This window comes from Diadema antillarum, unplaced genomic scaffold, assembly GCF_040938485.1.
Source record: "Diadema antillarum isolate AM-2024a unplaced genomic scaffold, OU_Dant_1.0 seq00001234_RagTag, whole genome shotgun sequence".
Lineage (NCBI taxonomy): Eukaryota > Metazoa > Echinodermata > Echinoidea > Diadematoida > Diadematidae > Diadema > Diadema antillarum.
The window spans coordinates 1,862,132-1,879,656 of record NW_027272022.1 but is presented as its reverse complement, the minus strand read 5'-3'; the positions used below and the strand labels follow the sequence as shown (position 1 = coordinate 1,879,656).

At 37.4% G+C, this 17,525-nt stretch overlaps 1 protein-coding gene across 2 annotated transcripts in view; it reads right to left on the bottom strand.

Annotated features, from left to right (window-relative positions):
• The window catches only part of LOC139745111 (uncharacterized), a 75,216-nt gene that overhangs the window by 18,551 nt on the left and 39,140 nt on the right, over positions 1-17,525 (bottom strand). For both annotated transcript variants that reach the window (XM_071655532.1, XM_071655533.1), the window contains exon 2: positions 9,853-10,141. In XM_071655532.1, the coding sequence (XP_071511633.1) occupies positions 9,853-10,141 (289 nt within the window). The remainder of the gene's footprint in view (positions 1-9,852; positions 10,142-17,525) is intronic.

Genomic DNA, 17,525 nt, shown 5'->3' with positions numbered 1-17,525 from the left:
CATGTTCAGCATCGCAATCCAAGTTTCAGGAAATCTTATGATTATTACGGAATTTATCAGGATTATTTGAGAAATAGTGCTATAATTTGTACCACAGCTAGTGTCTGAATGCTGGAGCAAATAATCTATTAGATTTTCTATTCAATCATCGAACATCACAATAGCACTTCAACACAAGGGAAAGGGTCTTCATTTTAGCAGATTTCAGACATGTGCAGTTTGGTTGACATTTTATCGTGATTGTAATTAGTGGGACATTTCTGTCCATAAAAACAGGCACAAAAATTTTGGTATATGGATCATGATTGACATCCTACTAGTTTGTCCGTGTAAACGCGTATTGACAGTTCACATGTCACACAAGATAGCATTCATGTATCTTTCTTAACCCACTCCCCCCCCCCCCCCCCCCTTCCTGTTGGTATAGATACAAGTAGCTACTTGTATGCAACACTTTTGTCTATTGCACTTTGAACAAAAGACAAACATTCATGTTTATTGACTCAAGGTGAACTTCTGCACTGTGTTGACTGATTTTATGGGCATGTGGGATATTGTGCACAAAAATATGACATCTTTCTTCCTCCTTTTCCTATGGGGAGTGTGTACTCAATGTCATGCTTTATTTTCATGTTGGAATACTGCCCAATGCTATGCAAAGAAGTATAGGAAACTAATGTTCAAGCTGGTTGCTGGTACACAAGCTATGAGAGGAGAAACTGGATGCCATTCTAGTGCTCGTATCCCATCTAAACTCTCGGTATCGCTTGCTGCCAGAAGCTTTAAACCTCCACATCAAAGCGCACTTTATACAGCGACAAATTGTTGTATGCAGGCTGGAAGGGGAAAGAAAAAGTGTTATAGCATTTTTGAAAATCTGAAATCCTCTCAGCCACCAATATGGCATATATAAGTAAAAGTGCCAAGCGGTATGGTTCTTATGAAATATGCATTAAACGAAACACTCAGCCTGGCAAGAAGGATGAAGTGAATCTTGATCTCATATGACCATGAAATGCAGCAATAGGCTACATCAGAGTACCTTTATAGTTGGTAGTGAAAAGCACGAAGGAGTTAGTACATTGCTGCTCATAATGCCACTGTGTCAATGATTTCTTATCACTGTATTTCTTTTTCCATCCGTTTCTTCCTCTTGCTATGGGATTATAAAGTGTCCCATCATGTAATAAATTGTGCACAGTGATCCCCTACCATAAATCAATCTCAGTCTAAAATGAAAAACAAACATCAATACCATGAGCTGTATGCTTAAAATATGTTCCCTTTGAATACTGCTACTACTACTATTACTACTACTACTACTACTACTACTACCACTACTACTACTACTACTACTACTACTACTACTACTACCACTAATAATAATAATAATAATAATTATAATAATAATGATTATTTACACAGCACTACATCCACATGCTCAAAACGCTTAGAAGTGAAAATGGAAAATGCTATAAACAGGAACAATGTACAACAAACAAACAATATAAATGAAACAAATTCCTTACATGCAAATTTAAAGAGATATAATTTTACTTTCACTTTAAATACATGAATATACTGTGTGGTCATATGCTTTTATGAATTGCTTTAATCTTTGATAAACAACATGCTCGTGACATGAAAACTTCAAATGGGCACAGCGCCACATTCATGCTAAGTTACAAATAATTAACACATATGGGTATACTTTGATTCAAGGCCAGTGAGTTACATATCACAACAGCTAATAGTACGACTGTTTAATGCCTACACCTCCTCTGAATGAACTCATTACGAGCTGTATGCAGTAACTCTCTTTTAACGTTGCAACAGTACCAGGAATTCAGATGCATTTCGTCAGGCAATCGCTTCTTTTATGCTTCAAAACAAACCTGGTGTGTAGGTGTATAGGGGTGGGATGCTTGACTTTCAATGATATGGGCAAGTTCAGGGTGAATATGATAAAATGCAGATTATGAATGAAGGCTTCCACGGAAATCAGCTGGATATCATGGTACATGTGTACTACAATTGTAGGAGTTTAAGGCCATCAATGAAAAGTTCCCTTGTGATAATGAGCTATAAAGCATACAAGGAAAACAAGGAAAGTTTAATAGTAAACAGATAAACATCTTAATAGGCACGAATTAATGACAATCAATGACTTTCAAGCTGGTTCACAGAGTCATAATGTAGAAAAGACTGCTGAGTACATAATGGACATGTAAAACTCATTTCAATGTGGCTCCTGACAGTAATGAGCTGACAAGCTTTCTAGTTAACCCCATAGTAGCCAATGGCAAAACTGTCATGTACAATAGCAATTGTATATATTTACACAATGGCTACAAAAGGGTTAATCCCTGATTACTAAAAGGTTTCTCTCAATGCCAACCTCTACTCCATGAAGGAAGCAGTAAGTCCAAACTTGTCACAACTATCTAAGGAGATTTTATAGAATGGGTCTAGAAAATTCTGCAATTTCATTGGTCGAGAGCAGTGTATCAATTTTTACTGGCTGCACGTTCGATATCAAATAATCATCGTGATCACACACTTGCTATCACCTGTAATCACACACTTGTAGCAAAGAAGTTCATGCACTTAGCAAGAGATAACTAGCCATGCATCCAGTAATAACAAGTAGCAAGAGTTTGCACACTTAACAGCATGCGTTCAAGCACCTAGTAGAGTAAGAAATGACTAGCTATGCAACCGGTAAATCTACCGTGCATCCAGTAATTACTGAAGCACCGTTGCGTCTATGGCAAGCCAAAAGCAAATACATCCGAGTAAACTGGCCAAGCATTGTTGATTACAGCAAATATGACTAAAACAATGGATTTCTGGCAAAGATTTGTCCCCCATTCTATAAAACAGATGATGCACATGTCTTTTCATGTGTATAATTGGAATAGTGTGCAAGCAGTGACTACGGAATCTAGTCTAAGCCTACTCGGCTTCACCTCAAGGGTTAAACAATTCCATAGTTGTAATCAATTCTGATTGATGCACTCAGACCAGTGGACCACTTTATAAAGCCTCTTGAGACCACTAGCCTAAAACATATTGACTTGTACAACAAGACCCGTTCCTGACAGGACTGAGAGAGTTAACTTGAAAGAGAAGGAAGACACAGGACTAACATGAACCAGGCAAAGGAACACACATATCATCACAATCCTACATCCGCCACATACAAACAGACGAAGGGCCTACACAAGTGTGGAAATTTCAGCGGTGCTGCAGGTGGTTCTGTGATTTTCAAGAGGGGCAATCAGGAGTACGCAAAGTGATACTATCTGTATCTCCAACATTTGCCAGCTGAAGTTTACATGGGCTGTTATTTGCATCTGAAGGAACGCCCCCTCGGCAACAGGAAAAGGGTAAAGTGCCTGTGACTCTTGTAGTAATAGGCTACCATGGCAACTGCAAAACACCCGCTGATGTGCGCTGTTACTGCACTAAAACTTAGTCTGTGAAAGCCAATTTTGGATCAGCAAAGCTGAATGAGAAATGCATATGTATATCTACATATATATACACTGTGTATATACAGCTCTACATATTATATATATATATATATATATATATATATATACATATCCTTCACATTTGGCAATTGTTCACATCCTCCTTCGCCTTACTTGCTTCCATTTCTCTCTATCCATCATCAACCTGACATCACTCTATTTCTAAAACTGTTCACATTTAGCTGCTCAGTCAATCAGCAAACATAAAAAAGCGACTAAATCATTCACTAATTCCTGCACAAGTATTATTAGCTCGGAAATTGATATAGATGTCAATGTATAACTTGTTTACATGGAGATTAAAAAGCTCTCTTGTATGACATGGAGCAGCTACCATATGACTGAATATTATCTTGTATGCAAATGAAAAGAATCAAAGGCCACTTAGGAGTTTTTTTTTTCTATGAAATTTTTAAAAGAAGTTGATGTGTAAACAGTAAATGCACAATGCTATGTCGTACAGTGTACAGCGTATGTCAGTTGGTTTTATATTCATAGCAAAATGTGAGATACATGTATGCACAAAAGGAAAATGCTTCATCTTCAGCTACATTGCCTAATTACAACATTGATGAAGGTATAGGGGCCTACTGGAAAGGGTAGATGGACATGCTACTTGCAAATTCTGATAATGCACACTTTGTTGTACATATATCTGTATAATGGCCAACATTCAAACAAAAAACAAGCTGTGACTTATTTGCTACATTTACAACTTTCTCTCATCTTTGTTTTAAATGAAAATGAATTTTCCAAGAATATCCCAACTCCACATTTCAAAACCATTTCATCATGGAATGTGTCCCATAGGCGAGACATTGTGTGCTTTCATTGTGTGTCATATTGTAGAATGTTCCCTTCCATTTCTTTGGTACACTCCACAGTCCACATTCGAAAATCGGCTCATGAACTTTCACTTGGGCAAAAAAAAAAAAAAAAACCAACAACAACAACGCAGAATAGATTTCTATTTCAATATATTATGAATATTCTGCGTCATTTATATATCAATATCATCAGCGACAAATGTAGAATGTTATAAAGCACCTATTTTTCTAATTTACAAAACATGACTCCCAGAGTGAAATGCAATTATTGAGCCTTCTACTCATACTTGAAGACGTATGATCAGGCCGCTGCTCTCGTTGTTATCAGTTATAAGGCCAACAGTAGCCATTACAGGCAGTAAAATGAAATGGGAGAAAGATAAAAAGGTTTTATAGCTACATGACAAGGAGGTACAGTACACTTGTAATACAGGGTAAAGCTTTATATAACTGCTATCATTGCACAGAATGCCTACTTGAAGTAAAATGAGGTTGTTTAGCTGGTGGCCTGCAACAGACATTTGGATGCCATGCACTGTAAAGTCTGCTCAACATTCAAGGAACTTTTTTAAATAGACATGAGCAAACGCAAGCAAACAGAATGGTATGACATTCATTAGACGTCACATAGATATAGAAGTTTAGAGTTTCATATTTTTTTCTCGGAACAGTGATATCGATGAAATTAGATATGAAAATTTAACGAGGCTATAATATCATACTTCAAAATTATCCAACTGTGATATGAGCAGCAACCGGATGTATGCGCATTAGACAAGGAAATAATGTTATACCACACAACTCTCAAACTTGGTTTGCACCCAAAACATTTTTCAGATCATGCTTACTTGATTGTTTTGTGTTTGTGTTTGATGATTGCAGCCACAACCCAAATTGTCCATAGTTCTCGGCAGCTATGATTCACAGGGTTACAAACCTCAACAAACCAACCCCCCTGACTACAAGCAAGCAAGAAAGAAACAAAACACACCCATGAAAAACCCATACACTTAACTCATAGTAAAAGCATTTTCTGAAGGGGAAAAAAAAATTCATGAAATAGGAAAAATTATTTTTATGCTAGATGAAAGCTTTGAAACTGAACATTTTCCTTTTTTCCTTTTACAGCAATATTTGCTCACTTTTGATGAAAAAAAAAGCATAACTGTACTAAATATGGTACAAACACACTACTTGGCAACACTGTGGATTATGCTTTTCAGGTACAATGTTGTAACTCCATAACTCTAAATCCAGAAGAATGAGGGTCCTTATTGGCCCCAACAATTCAATACAAAGACCTCACAGAGACCACTGGGAGGCAATACCATAGTCCTCCCAAACAAGAGATTTACTCCTAGTAAGATTCTCACCCTTTCAGTCTGAGAAAAAAAAAGTCAGAGAGGGAAATCCCCTTTTGGCCTGTCAAATGTTTGTGAGACATTGTTGACAAGATGGGAGATCCCCTTGTGGTGTCCAGACTCTCAGGCATGTACACAATGGAGCTACACCTCCTGCGTCAGTAGTGGAATGACGTGTATGTATTTGTTTCAGTGACTTCCCTCTTTACCAGGGGGGAGAGAATCTACTCTGTGTTCAAGTCAACTTTGAGAAGAAGAGCAAACTCAAACAAAACACCTCAGGTTTCTGTAAAAATTGTTTCACTGAAATGGTACAACCAAAAATATGAAAGTTACAAAATACATGTTTCTACAAGATAGTGGTAATGGTCCCAGTCAATCACAAGAAATCAGATCGTGAATTTCGTGAGAGCCAAGATTCGCAAAATTAAGATGCACGCAAATGTTCTTTTCTTAACTATATGCATTGAATGCCAGTAGTAATTCGCGATAATTTCATGCCGCAACAAAGGCCGTCTGCTCCAATTTGCAAAAATTTCATGCCATGAAAATATCTTGCTTTAGAGTATGTAAATTAGACGAGGGGATGACATGGCCTCATGGGTTTCCTATTTTGCTCTCACAAAAATCTTCACTAAATAAACTTCTTTTATCTTTCAAATTTTGCATGAATTCAAGAAGGTGGAATCACAGCTCACAAATCATATTGTTCTGTAGTTGTAACAATCTAGCTACAATGACTTTGTGAAGAGGGTATTACACTCACTGTATTCTTGACAAAAGACTAGACAATATGCATGAACCATTTGCAGAGCAGTGAGACAATGACATCAGAGTCTTATCTAATTTGCATACAGGATGGTGACCATGGTTACTGTCCAACAAAAATAAACATAGCTTTTCTTCACTCTTCCTTTACATTATCCCACTAATCTGTTTGTTTGCATTCATTCTCTTCATTACAGTTCGATCTTTAACTTGGAGTTGAGTCTCCCTTTAATGACAGCTCATCACATTGCAAAACATGGTTGTCGGGTTGTTGTTTTTTTTTTCTTCAGTTGCGTATTTTCCAAAGTGCTCATTGCATTAGAAGTTAAATGAGACAATGCTAGCTTGTTGTATTGGACATCATGGCAGCTCTGATGAGGTACTAACAAGGGTATTGTAAAAGCTCTTTCTGGTACAGCTGTACTTATTTAGGACCTCCATTGTGGACCATGGAATATTTGAGCTTTTGGAGTTCTAAATTTTTATGTGGGGTGATTTGCACTGACCAATACCAGCCACTTAAAGAAACTAGATGTTATGCAAATGCATGATGACTTGTGTTGACTCCTGATACCCTCAGCATTATCTGTATTGCCAAATGATTATCTAAATACATGCCTTATCTTTTATGATAATTTTTGACTTTTTTACTTCAGATTACTTAGATACATCTACGAAAGAAATAAAATAAAACAAATTCCTAACCAAATTCTGTCAGTGACATCATCTGTCAATTATTGCTTTAATAAGCAATAATATGATTAACAAGCCACTGGCATGCATCTTCCCCTAGACCAAGAATAACTTGCATAATTTCCTGCAGTGTGCTTTGTTAATCATAATTAAGTAACATGGCAAAATTATAAAGCTCTTCAAAGAATTTCCCTATAAATGCCAAGGGCACTGAACGCCATTCCATTGACATTGACACGACATCGGACTTATATCATACACAATATGTCATGGAAGGTAAAGGTACCCTTACCATGAACCTCCATGTGTGTAGTTCTTCTCAGATACTTGTTCTTTTTCCCTTCCCAAGCAGGAGAGGTAGCTAGAAGTAGCCTTCAAGACTAGCTCATGTAACATCTCTGATCTCCGCCTGACAAAGGTACGTTGTCAGGGTGATACTACATGCATCTCATCAAATTCCAGGTAAATCCTTCATTTCTTCATTTCATCACCCTTACCCATGCTTTGCGTATTTGAGGCTACCATGAACTTTAATGGCGCCAGCACAATCAATGCCGGCAACAAGTAACAACAACAAAATCAATCTAAATCCATCAAACAAAATAATTGATCATCGAAAACAGGAAGCATTCCTGGTGCACAAATCAGCTGTATTATACCAACGGAAATGCTCTTCTGACTGCTCTGGGAAACACCTTTCATTTTGGACACTCATGTTCACTTGCACGGATAAGTAATACTCCAAAGCCGACATTATGATGTGTTCATGCATCACATCCACTACATCCGTGAAAAATCCTACAATTCATCCGTCAAAACAGGACACAGAGCTCATCCCATTGCCTTCTTTTCATTTTCTCTCTTTAAACGAGGAAGGAAATGCCACACTGTGAAAAATCATTCATATCAGAAAATCACTTGTTAACGGACTGTACCACTCAGGGTACAAGAGATCAAAATCAATCTTCCACAAACAGGAGAAAAGAAATGAGAGAAACAAGTGATCATCATGCCAAAATATGGGACATAAATCCCCTGAAATGTAGATTTAGCTAAACCTATCATAGTACTGTCTTTTTTTTTTAAAACCACAACCTATATTCAGACAGGTCTGTGTCATCAATACCTGTGTAAATGTAACATGTTTTAAATACCTTGATTAGTGCTTGGAAAAGTGGTTAAGGTCTAATATTAGAATTGGGAAAGGATTTGGGAAATGTACCATAGAGTCAAGATTTCTCTAGATGACCTGGAGAGTAGGACCTTATAGACCACACAGAATTGGATCACATCAATCTAAACCTCTGTAGACCACATACAAATGTTCACTTTTTGACAACAAAAACGTTTGTTATCAGGTTTACGGATATTCGTTCCTAACTCGAGTCGTGAGATGTTCAGAAACTGCAACCGAATCTCCTTGGCAACCACAAACTATAACCAACATTTAAAGGGGAATTCTAAACCAGTTAAAAGTTAGTCTTATAAGAGAATAAAATTTCATAAGCACAATAGTGAAAACCTGATCAAAATCAGATAGAAATTAAGAACTTTATAAATCTGTGAAATTTTGTTAACTTTCACAAGACAGTTCTTGAACAGTGAATATAAATATTCATATGCATGTAAGTGAGTTAATCATATTATCACCTAACAAAACATGCTATACAATTGTGTATATGGAATATTTTCCATATACACTGCACAGTCTCTCAATGGAATATATTCCATATACAAAATATTGAAATTTCCAGTGGTTTTGTTCAAATATAACTATATCCTGGTCTCAAATCCTGACATCTGACTGATCATTAGTTTGAAGTTATTCAGCCAGGAATAACATTATATTTCACACTTTTATAGCAGATAATTGACTTTTTGGCAGTTTTTGTACACAATTACTCGAAGTTGGTGAAGTAAGAACATCACAAGCTGACGCATTTGCATATTCACATCAACTATAACTTGAAGACTGTCTGGCTAAAATTAGCAAATTTTCCCAAATTCTTAACTTCCCTAATTCTTATCTGATTTTGATCAAATTTACACAGTTGAGCTAATAAAATATTACCCTTTCTTTTCAAACAAACTTTTGACCAATCATAGATTTACTCTGCAAAGTGCAAAGCCAGTCAGTCAAACATGCACAGTCTCTCAATACTCACTACATGTGCACATACATGCACACACAACACACACATTTCTGAAGAGTATCTAGAGTTAGCCATTAACAAGGGAATACATGTTACCTATGTATTTTCACATAACATGGCTTTATATAACTGGAACAACTCATAACACCTATTCTTTTGTTGTAATTTCTGAACAAATTGATTCATTTATCCATAACTGCTCTAAACGCAAACTTTGTCCACATTCTATTGAAAATGCCTAACAATGTCTCCTAGAGAAAATCCCAAGATGTCAGGGCATTCCGACAATATGCTGAGAATGTTCTCCTACAGTTAGGCATGACCTTGAATGTGTTTGCAGGAAACAAAGGGCATGCAGTAGGAGGATGAAAATCCTTCGGAAGTTCTTTCCGCACTTTTTCTTTTTTAATAGCCAAATTATCATGAGTCACAGTTATCTCGAGCCACACATGAACTTGGATGTAAACAAAACACAAAACATGCAAGGATAAAACATCTAGGTCTTTCTGCTTACATGAATCTTCGGACTGGAACCCGCAGGCCGTGCAGATACTCTGTACCCAGCGAAGCATGTCGGCCTCAGTCTCCGTGACCAGGAAGTACTTGCGGCGCTGGGTCACGATGTCAAAGATGTGGGCATCCTTCAGCTTGCTGCGTGTCTCAAAGGAGAGCCCCTGGTCCACCTGTTCACACTCCCTCAGGTTGATACTCCCCTTGAGTTTGCTGCAGGTGTTGTCTTTGAAGTACTGCAAGTATAACTCGCCGTTTGAACTGCTCAGCTTGAAGTAACGCCGACACCACCGCTGTTTTCAAAAGAGAGCAGCAACGAACAAAAATCATAGTATTATTTTATGCACATTCAAAGATATTTCAAAATTTTACACATACAAAAAAAAATAATTGTTACATCCTCAAGTAATGGGGAAAAAATTAGGTGAAAATATATTGCTACCATATCAATCATATGCCCTAGCTCAACAGGCATGTTCATTTTTTAGTTTATGACAACACAGGTTCCAACTGAAAGATGATTCAGTTTGAATGAAACAGAGTGAAGTAAAAGCATCATGTGAAATCCTAGCACACACGCACACATACACACACAATTCTACCAGTTTTCATAGACCACTACTCTGTCTACAGATAATAATACAGATGTCCTACAAGAAAGTTTTCTTCAAAAAAACTTTAAAATCATCGATATGGCACAGTGGGAAGAAAAAAGAAAAGTTTTTTGATGATATCTCACAGCCACTGGATGCCACCAGGTCAATCAAACTTAACCAAATGATTTATTTACCAGTAATTGTAATTATGAATGAAATATGGTCAAATCTCACACACCTATTTTGTGTGAAATTTAAACTACCATCCTAAATACCACAGTATTTTGCGATGTTTTTCATGGCATAATGCATTCACATTACAAATTCCCATGCAAAATACCATGTATTTCAACGTAAATGTTAATGCACAGCATGATATGATCTCATTTCTTCTCTTCTCTTCTCAAAGTACCTCTCTTTAAATGTCTAAGGGCTGATTTAACCCATTGCTCCTGAAAATCTGGTGTGCTCTGTACCAAATCTATGGGACATTACCCATATCTCAGAAGCTACATGTATGAGTTAAAGGGAACGCAAACCCCAAGGGCAATGTGGATTGAGTGAAAGCAGCAATATTAGTAGAACATATCATGAAAGTTTGAAGAAAATCGGACAATCGATGCAAAAGTCATGAATTTTTAAAGTTTTGGTGTTGGAACCGCTGGATGAGAAGACGCATAGAGGTTATGACGTATGAGTGGACAACAATATAAAGAAAATATAAAGAAAATTCCACAAAAATTCATTTTTCATGAAAATTACAAATTCCATCAATTTGATACTGACATATGTTAAGGGTAGCAATGATTTCCCCTGCTTTCTGAAAGCGGTTAGTCAAGTGCTTTTTCTTAATACTAGAAAAGTGAATTTTTGTTGAATTTCCTTTATATTTTCTTTGTATTGTTGTCCACTCTTACATCATAACCTCTAGTAGTCTCCTCATCCAGCGGTTCCAACACCAAAACTTTAAAAATTCATAACTTTTGCATCGATAGTCCGATTTTCTTCAAACTTTCACTGATGTGTTCTACTAATGTTGCTGCTTTCACTCAATCCACATTGCTTTATGGGTTTGCGTTCCCTTTGATGGCTGACTGGTCCACATATACAGAAGCACTGGCTCATACTAAATGCATTGCTGGCAATATACATGTATAGTTTCCTTGGGTCTCTGAGAATAAGTGTGGGAGATCAACACACAGTGTCAGACAGACAACATTGCACAGAGCAGAGGACATCAGGGCCAACATATAATGTTTGCCAAAGGAAACATGGACTGAAATACTTTCACTGAATGTCTAATGACCCATTTAAAGGGATGGTATAGTTTTGGTTGAGAAAGGGATTCAGATTTTAACTTTTTATGAGATAATTAGAAGCCACTTTTATGACATATTAAAGAGCAAACAATTCTAAGAGGAATTCAAAGTTTATTTGATGAAAATCAGTTTTGAAATGGTTGGAACCCACCTTTTATGAGGATCACTTTGTTTTACTTTGTTCTTGGATATCTCTGCCATTTTGAAGCCAATTTTTATGAAATAAACTTTGAATGCTACTTAGAAATGTATGCTCTTCCATATTTCATAAAGTCATTTCTAAGTATCTTGCAAAAATTAAAAAGCTGAATCCTCACCTCAACCAATACTATAACATCCCTTTAACTGCTTTCATGCTTTCAAATGCCAAGATAAAGAAACAGCAAACCAAAGCACAAGAACAAGGAATTATGGCAGACTTTGTCAAGTAACCAGGATGATTAAAACTTCTATTTTGTCTGAAATTCCAGTGCACAAGAATCAATACTAAACATTAATACATTCAGACAAATATCACAAGCCCAAAGGGGCAGACACATCTGCTGTTAACATGTTCATCTTGGATTCATATAGAGGAAGTAAAACCGCATTCTCCAACCTGTACAGAGAGATTGCTTCTGCTTAGAGACTACGAAGGGTAACATGAGCTTTGCCAAGAACATTTTGTGACCATTCGAGACGCAGGCTTTACAATTATAAAATGGGATGAAGTATGTAGCCAATCAGAAGCAATGAAGAGGGGTCATGCGTACCCTCTTTATTTTTTTGCTTACGCACGTCAGTGTCCACAGATAGGTACTGAAGTCACACCACAGGCAAAACCTGGTCATCAGCCATTTATTTCCTGGCAGTCATGCCATTACAGTACCAACGTCAACAGCTCAAATGACTTTATATGGATCAGCTAAAGGCTGGCACACACCCCCAGTTTTTGAAACACAATCTGCAATAGCCTCCAACTAGTACCATACAAAAGTACTTTTGTTTACAGCGAAATGTCATCATAAAACCATGAGAGCGTCATGGGAGACCTCGTGCAAACTTTCCACGTAAAGCATCATCGCCCTTTGTGCCACTAAACAATGACCTGCAAACTTAATCGTATGGCATAACATAAGTGGCCTTGGTTCCAGGTTTGACTTAACAAGATTTTCTCTTCCAACATAGAGCAAGAAGTAACAAAGTGGAACTCACGTCATTTTCATTGTTATGACTACAGAGTTCTCGCAATGATTTCGTCATTTCAGAATTATCTAAAATGAAACTGCACTGCAACACCACTAATATGATATATATGCTGAATACTTACCAGCACATTCAAAATCCTTCCCAAACGTTTGAATTGCGCACAGAGCCTGAAATGTGCAAAATATCATCGGCTACAACTATTGCCATGTTCCAACACTGGTTCCACACGGAGAATGAAGTATTCACACAACAGCAACTTGTTAATGACTGTTCATAATATGCCTGTTTACTTCCAAACCCAAAGTGCAGGCTTACAAAGCAGGAAAATGCTCTCCAAAAAATATATCAGACCCAGGCTTGGCCACAGCTTCCACTGTGGTTCACTTCACTTATATCTATAGGTTAATCAAGTAGAATCTAGTGCCATGTACCATTCAGCGGCTTGCACTATCACAAAAACATTGGACAAGCATATCCTGTGAAAACAAGTGGGTTTTAGTATGACACCACTCAGCAATGATAACAAACAATCTGCTCTTCTTTTCCTTCCGTTCCTCTCTCTCTCTTCTCCTTCTTCATCTTTTCCTTTTTAAACAGTAAGCGTAGTCAGAGAACGATAATAACCTCCCTAACTCATGTCCACCCCTCCTCATCTCAAGTAAGCGTTGAGTAATTTCCTACTGTATGACATCATCTTTCCCCCAATATACAGTCTTGATAGGATCATGAACATGATACTTCTATTTTCCCTACTTTCATTTATTCAGCCGCCAGAAATAAATAGCCTATTATTCTTTCAGGAAGTTTCTACTGCGGCCACCATTACCCATGTCAATCAGACACAGGAAAGAAGGCCATTATAAAGAGGTACAGTATTTTCTGGATAAATTACAGCTGAGAGAGGAAAAAAAACCAAGAACCCAAATGACAACAAACTTTCATAATTCAATTGTTGTATGCATGACTTCCCCTATTAGGGAGTAAGCTTGTTCTAGAATATTGGGGAAATCCACAGTTTGTTCTAGAATATTGGGGAAATCCATAGTGATATCCAGAACTCCAAAGTGAAAGTGGTCAGTCATTCACACAGACAGTGACAAGATACATTAGAAACATGGCAACTGATTGACAAATTGCCCTACATCGACGTAAATAAGCACTGAATTGATCAGTGTTTTAGTAGTAGCCATGATAAAAATCATGGGCGTACATACTCGATGTAGGGCAATTTGTCAATCAGTTGCAATGAAAACATCTCGACGGAAGAATTTTCATGAATTTGAATAATCAGAAACATTGCACAAGTTGCTACACAATAATACCAACAGTATGCATTTCCTTGACTTGTTGCTGAAATATTTGAAGGAAAATATCATCACCCATGCTTTCTGAATGAGTGAGGTCAAGTGTTCCTTGAAGTGTCCTGGAAAACTTGACTTTTATAGAATTCTGTTCACATTACCTTCATATTGCTCTATCATCCTGACGTCACAAATTGTATAAAGTTTTCAACCAGAAAGGAAAAAGAACATGCATTCTTGACCTACTACATCATCAAATTTGATGGGTTCATAAAAACAAAATTCACTTCCTAATATTTCTGCTATCCTCCAACCCACCAAGCCTGGCCTGAATGATACTACAATTCTGCTTGTATACAACCCAGTGTCTTGTGGCAATAATGCTCTATCACATGGAAAGATAGGCGCACCATAATAGACAAAGCACATTACTGCTTATATTCAAACTTTGGTGCTGAAGATTTCACAATGGAAGAAGAAGAAGGCAGAGTAAGAGAATGTGTGATAAGCACAATCTTTCCTACAAGTTCCTGAAAGGCTAGAAGAAAGGGAAAGGCAAAGGTCAAACGAGGACGGAAACCATGATGAGCTCACTTCCTGACATTGTGACAATTAATGGCAAATTGATGTGATTTTACTCTTTTTTTTCTCTCTCTCTCCACTGAGAGGCTATACACTTACACAGCCATTCTCTTTTGCAGATTTATAATATTTATCAATTTATTTATTATTTACTTATTTTGTGTTCATTATACAGTGTAGTCTCTTCAATAGGTAAACGCTGCTTTGCAAGAGAGCCCTGGATACATAAAACATTTAAAATCTAAAACAATTTTTGAACATTGAAATATCATACCTGTCCATAACAATACAATTCATATATTAGAATAGGTTAAAATAGAGGAAAAATATGTAGAGTTGAATACAGTATAGATCTCTCCATATTTGGAGCTCTAAAGACTCCAAAAATAACTCGAGCTCCTTGTGGCATCAAAATCATCTCTTTTTACTGATGCTATTGTCTGAAACAATTGATAAAAAGGGAAAAAAGAAAAGGAGGGGAAAATGGCTATTTTTGTTGTAAATATGACACAAGCTTGCAAGCAAATTCAATGTGAGAAGCACCAGACAAAGTAGCAAATCCAGAATATGATATCTATTTATTTGGGCACCCTGCCCATCTTAATTAGCCATGGCAATCATATCATTACGTGGTCACTGTCCCACTGGTTTGCAGACAAAATATTGTAAGTCATGCTATTAGTTGATATGTAACCAACACACCCCCATCCTCTCATACCCACCAGTGTCTAGTTATTATAACACAACAATGTGCATGACACAAGGTTTTCCTTTGATGTATTTTCTTTGATGTAAAAAAAAGGAAATAATTCAGCGCAGGTTTTCAGTGAATGGGAGACTTGTGAAGTGATGACATAATAACCTCATCTAAGTTGCATTTATATGGCTGCGACTAATATCACTGTTTAATGAAAACAAGTAAAACTGTAGAGTTTCCTCTTTATTATAATCCAATTTCCATAAAACTTCTACCATTCATTTCTTGGAGTTTACTCTTTGTTATTTTATTTCATATTAGTTCATATTTTTCTTTGTTTATTTTTTCAGGATGGAATAGGATTATAACTAAGTGGGCAAAATCCTTCCTATGCATTTTTAAATTTTTTTTTTTAAGTGTCTGTGCTCTGGGGCAACTGCAGACTTTAAGACTTGCTTGGACGGCATTGAATTTAAAAAAAAAAAATCATAACAAAGCAGAAAACTATGCAAATTTAGATTCTGATAGTTTGAGTGCTCTACAAACATGACTATTTCCCTGGATTTTCAGCAGCCATTTTTCATGCAAGTTCTCACACACAAGGTTAGCGACAATGCTGCTGCTGTGGTGGGGGAACGTTGAGAAATACAGCGAAAACATCGCTGTACTGACATTTTGGCTAACACAGGGAGATGCTATTTGCAGAGACAAACAGGATATTTTAACGTGCTCCTCGCTAGCTCAACAGGAAGTGCCGACCTCAATGCAAACACTTTCACGTGAGATTCATACCAACAGTGGCTCTTTGATAAAAAATTCTGAAAAACATGTGAATTAGCAAGTGCATATATATTCATTCCCCCATCAGGTCTGGCTTGAATAATCCCTTTTTGTTCTGCAATTTGAACAGTTGGTTTTGATTTCCTTGTTCTTTTCTGTTTGCTGTTGTTTTGGAAGTGAAGGTCCTTTAGTAAGTCAGGACAGGAATCCATGTAATTGCCACAAGTCTATCTAGTATTGAAAGGAAATGTCAAATTTCCATAAAGTGGTGAAAATTTGGTGGGTTTAAAGGATCCTCACTGTCATGGATTATACATAAATGGGAATATAACAAGAGACCCGCGGGTCTAGCGCTCACCTGAGTATCGCAAGTTCACCTTTCACGCAGTCACTAATCTAAATTAAAATTTGACCAGGCATTCTCAAGTAGAAGATGAAAATGTACAATAAGGGCCCAATTTTTTAAAGATTCCTTAATTTGGGGGGATTGGGGCCCCCTGGGGCCCTCTGGGTGGGGCATGGTGCCCATTTTGATAAATTGAGATCCTGACCCCCTAGGGATGCTACCTGCCAAGTTTGACAAAAATCCATCATGAGGTTTTCAGGAAGAAGATGAAAATGTACAATTCAGGCCCCCATTTGGACCCTTCCAACCACCCCCCCCCCCCTACCCAAGAGGGGCACCCCTGGATCTCCTATGAACAAACTTCAAACTACAGTCATTAATGTACTCACTCATAATATTATCTCAGCTCTATAACTTCTGATTCTAGAGAAGATTTATAAAGATTCCTTCATTTGGGGGGTTTGGGACCCCTGGGGGCCCCCTGGGTTGGGCATGGTGCCCATTTTAACAAATTGAGATCCTAACCCCCTAGGGATGCTACCTGCCAAGTTTGGTGAAAATGGGTCATGGGGTTTTCAAGAATAAGATAAAAATGTACAATTTAGGCCCCATTTGGACCCCTCCTCACCCCCTCCCCTGGGTCCCAAGGGGGGCACCCCTGATTCTGCCATGAACAAACTTGAAACTACAGTCATCAATGTACTAACTCATAGTATTAACTTAGCTCTATCACTTCTGGTTCTAGAGTAGAAGATTTTTGCGGATTCCTTAATTTTTTTTTGGGGGGGGGTTGGGCCCCCTGGGGGCCCCCTAGGTGGGGCATGGTGCCCATTTTAACAAATTGAGTTCCTAACCCCCTAGGGATGCT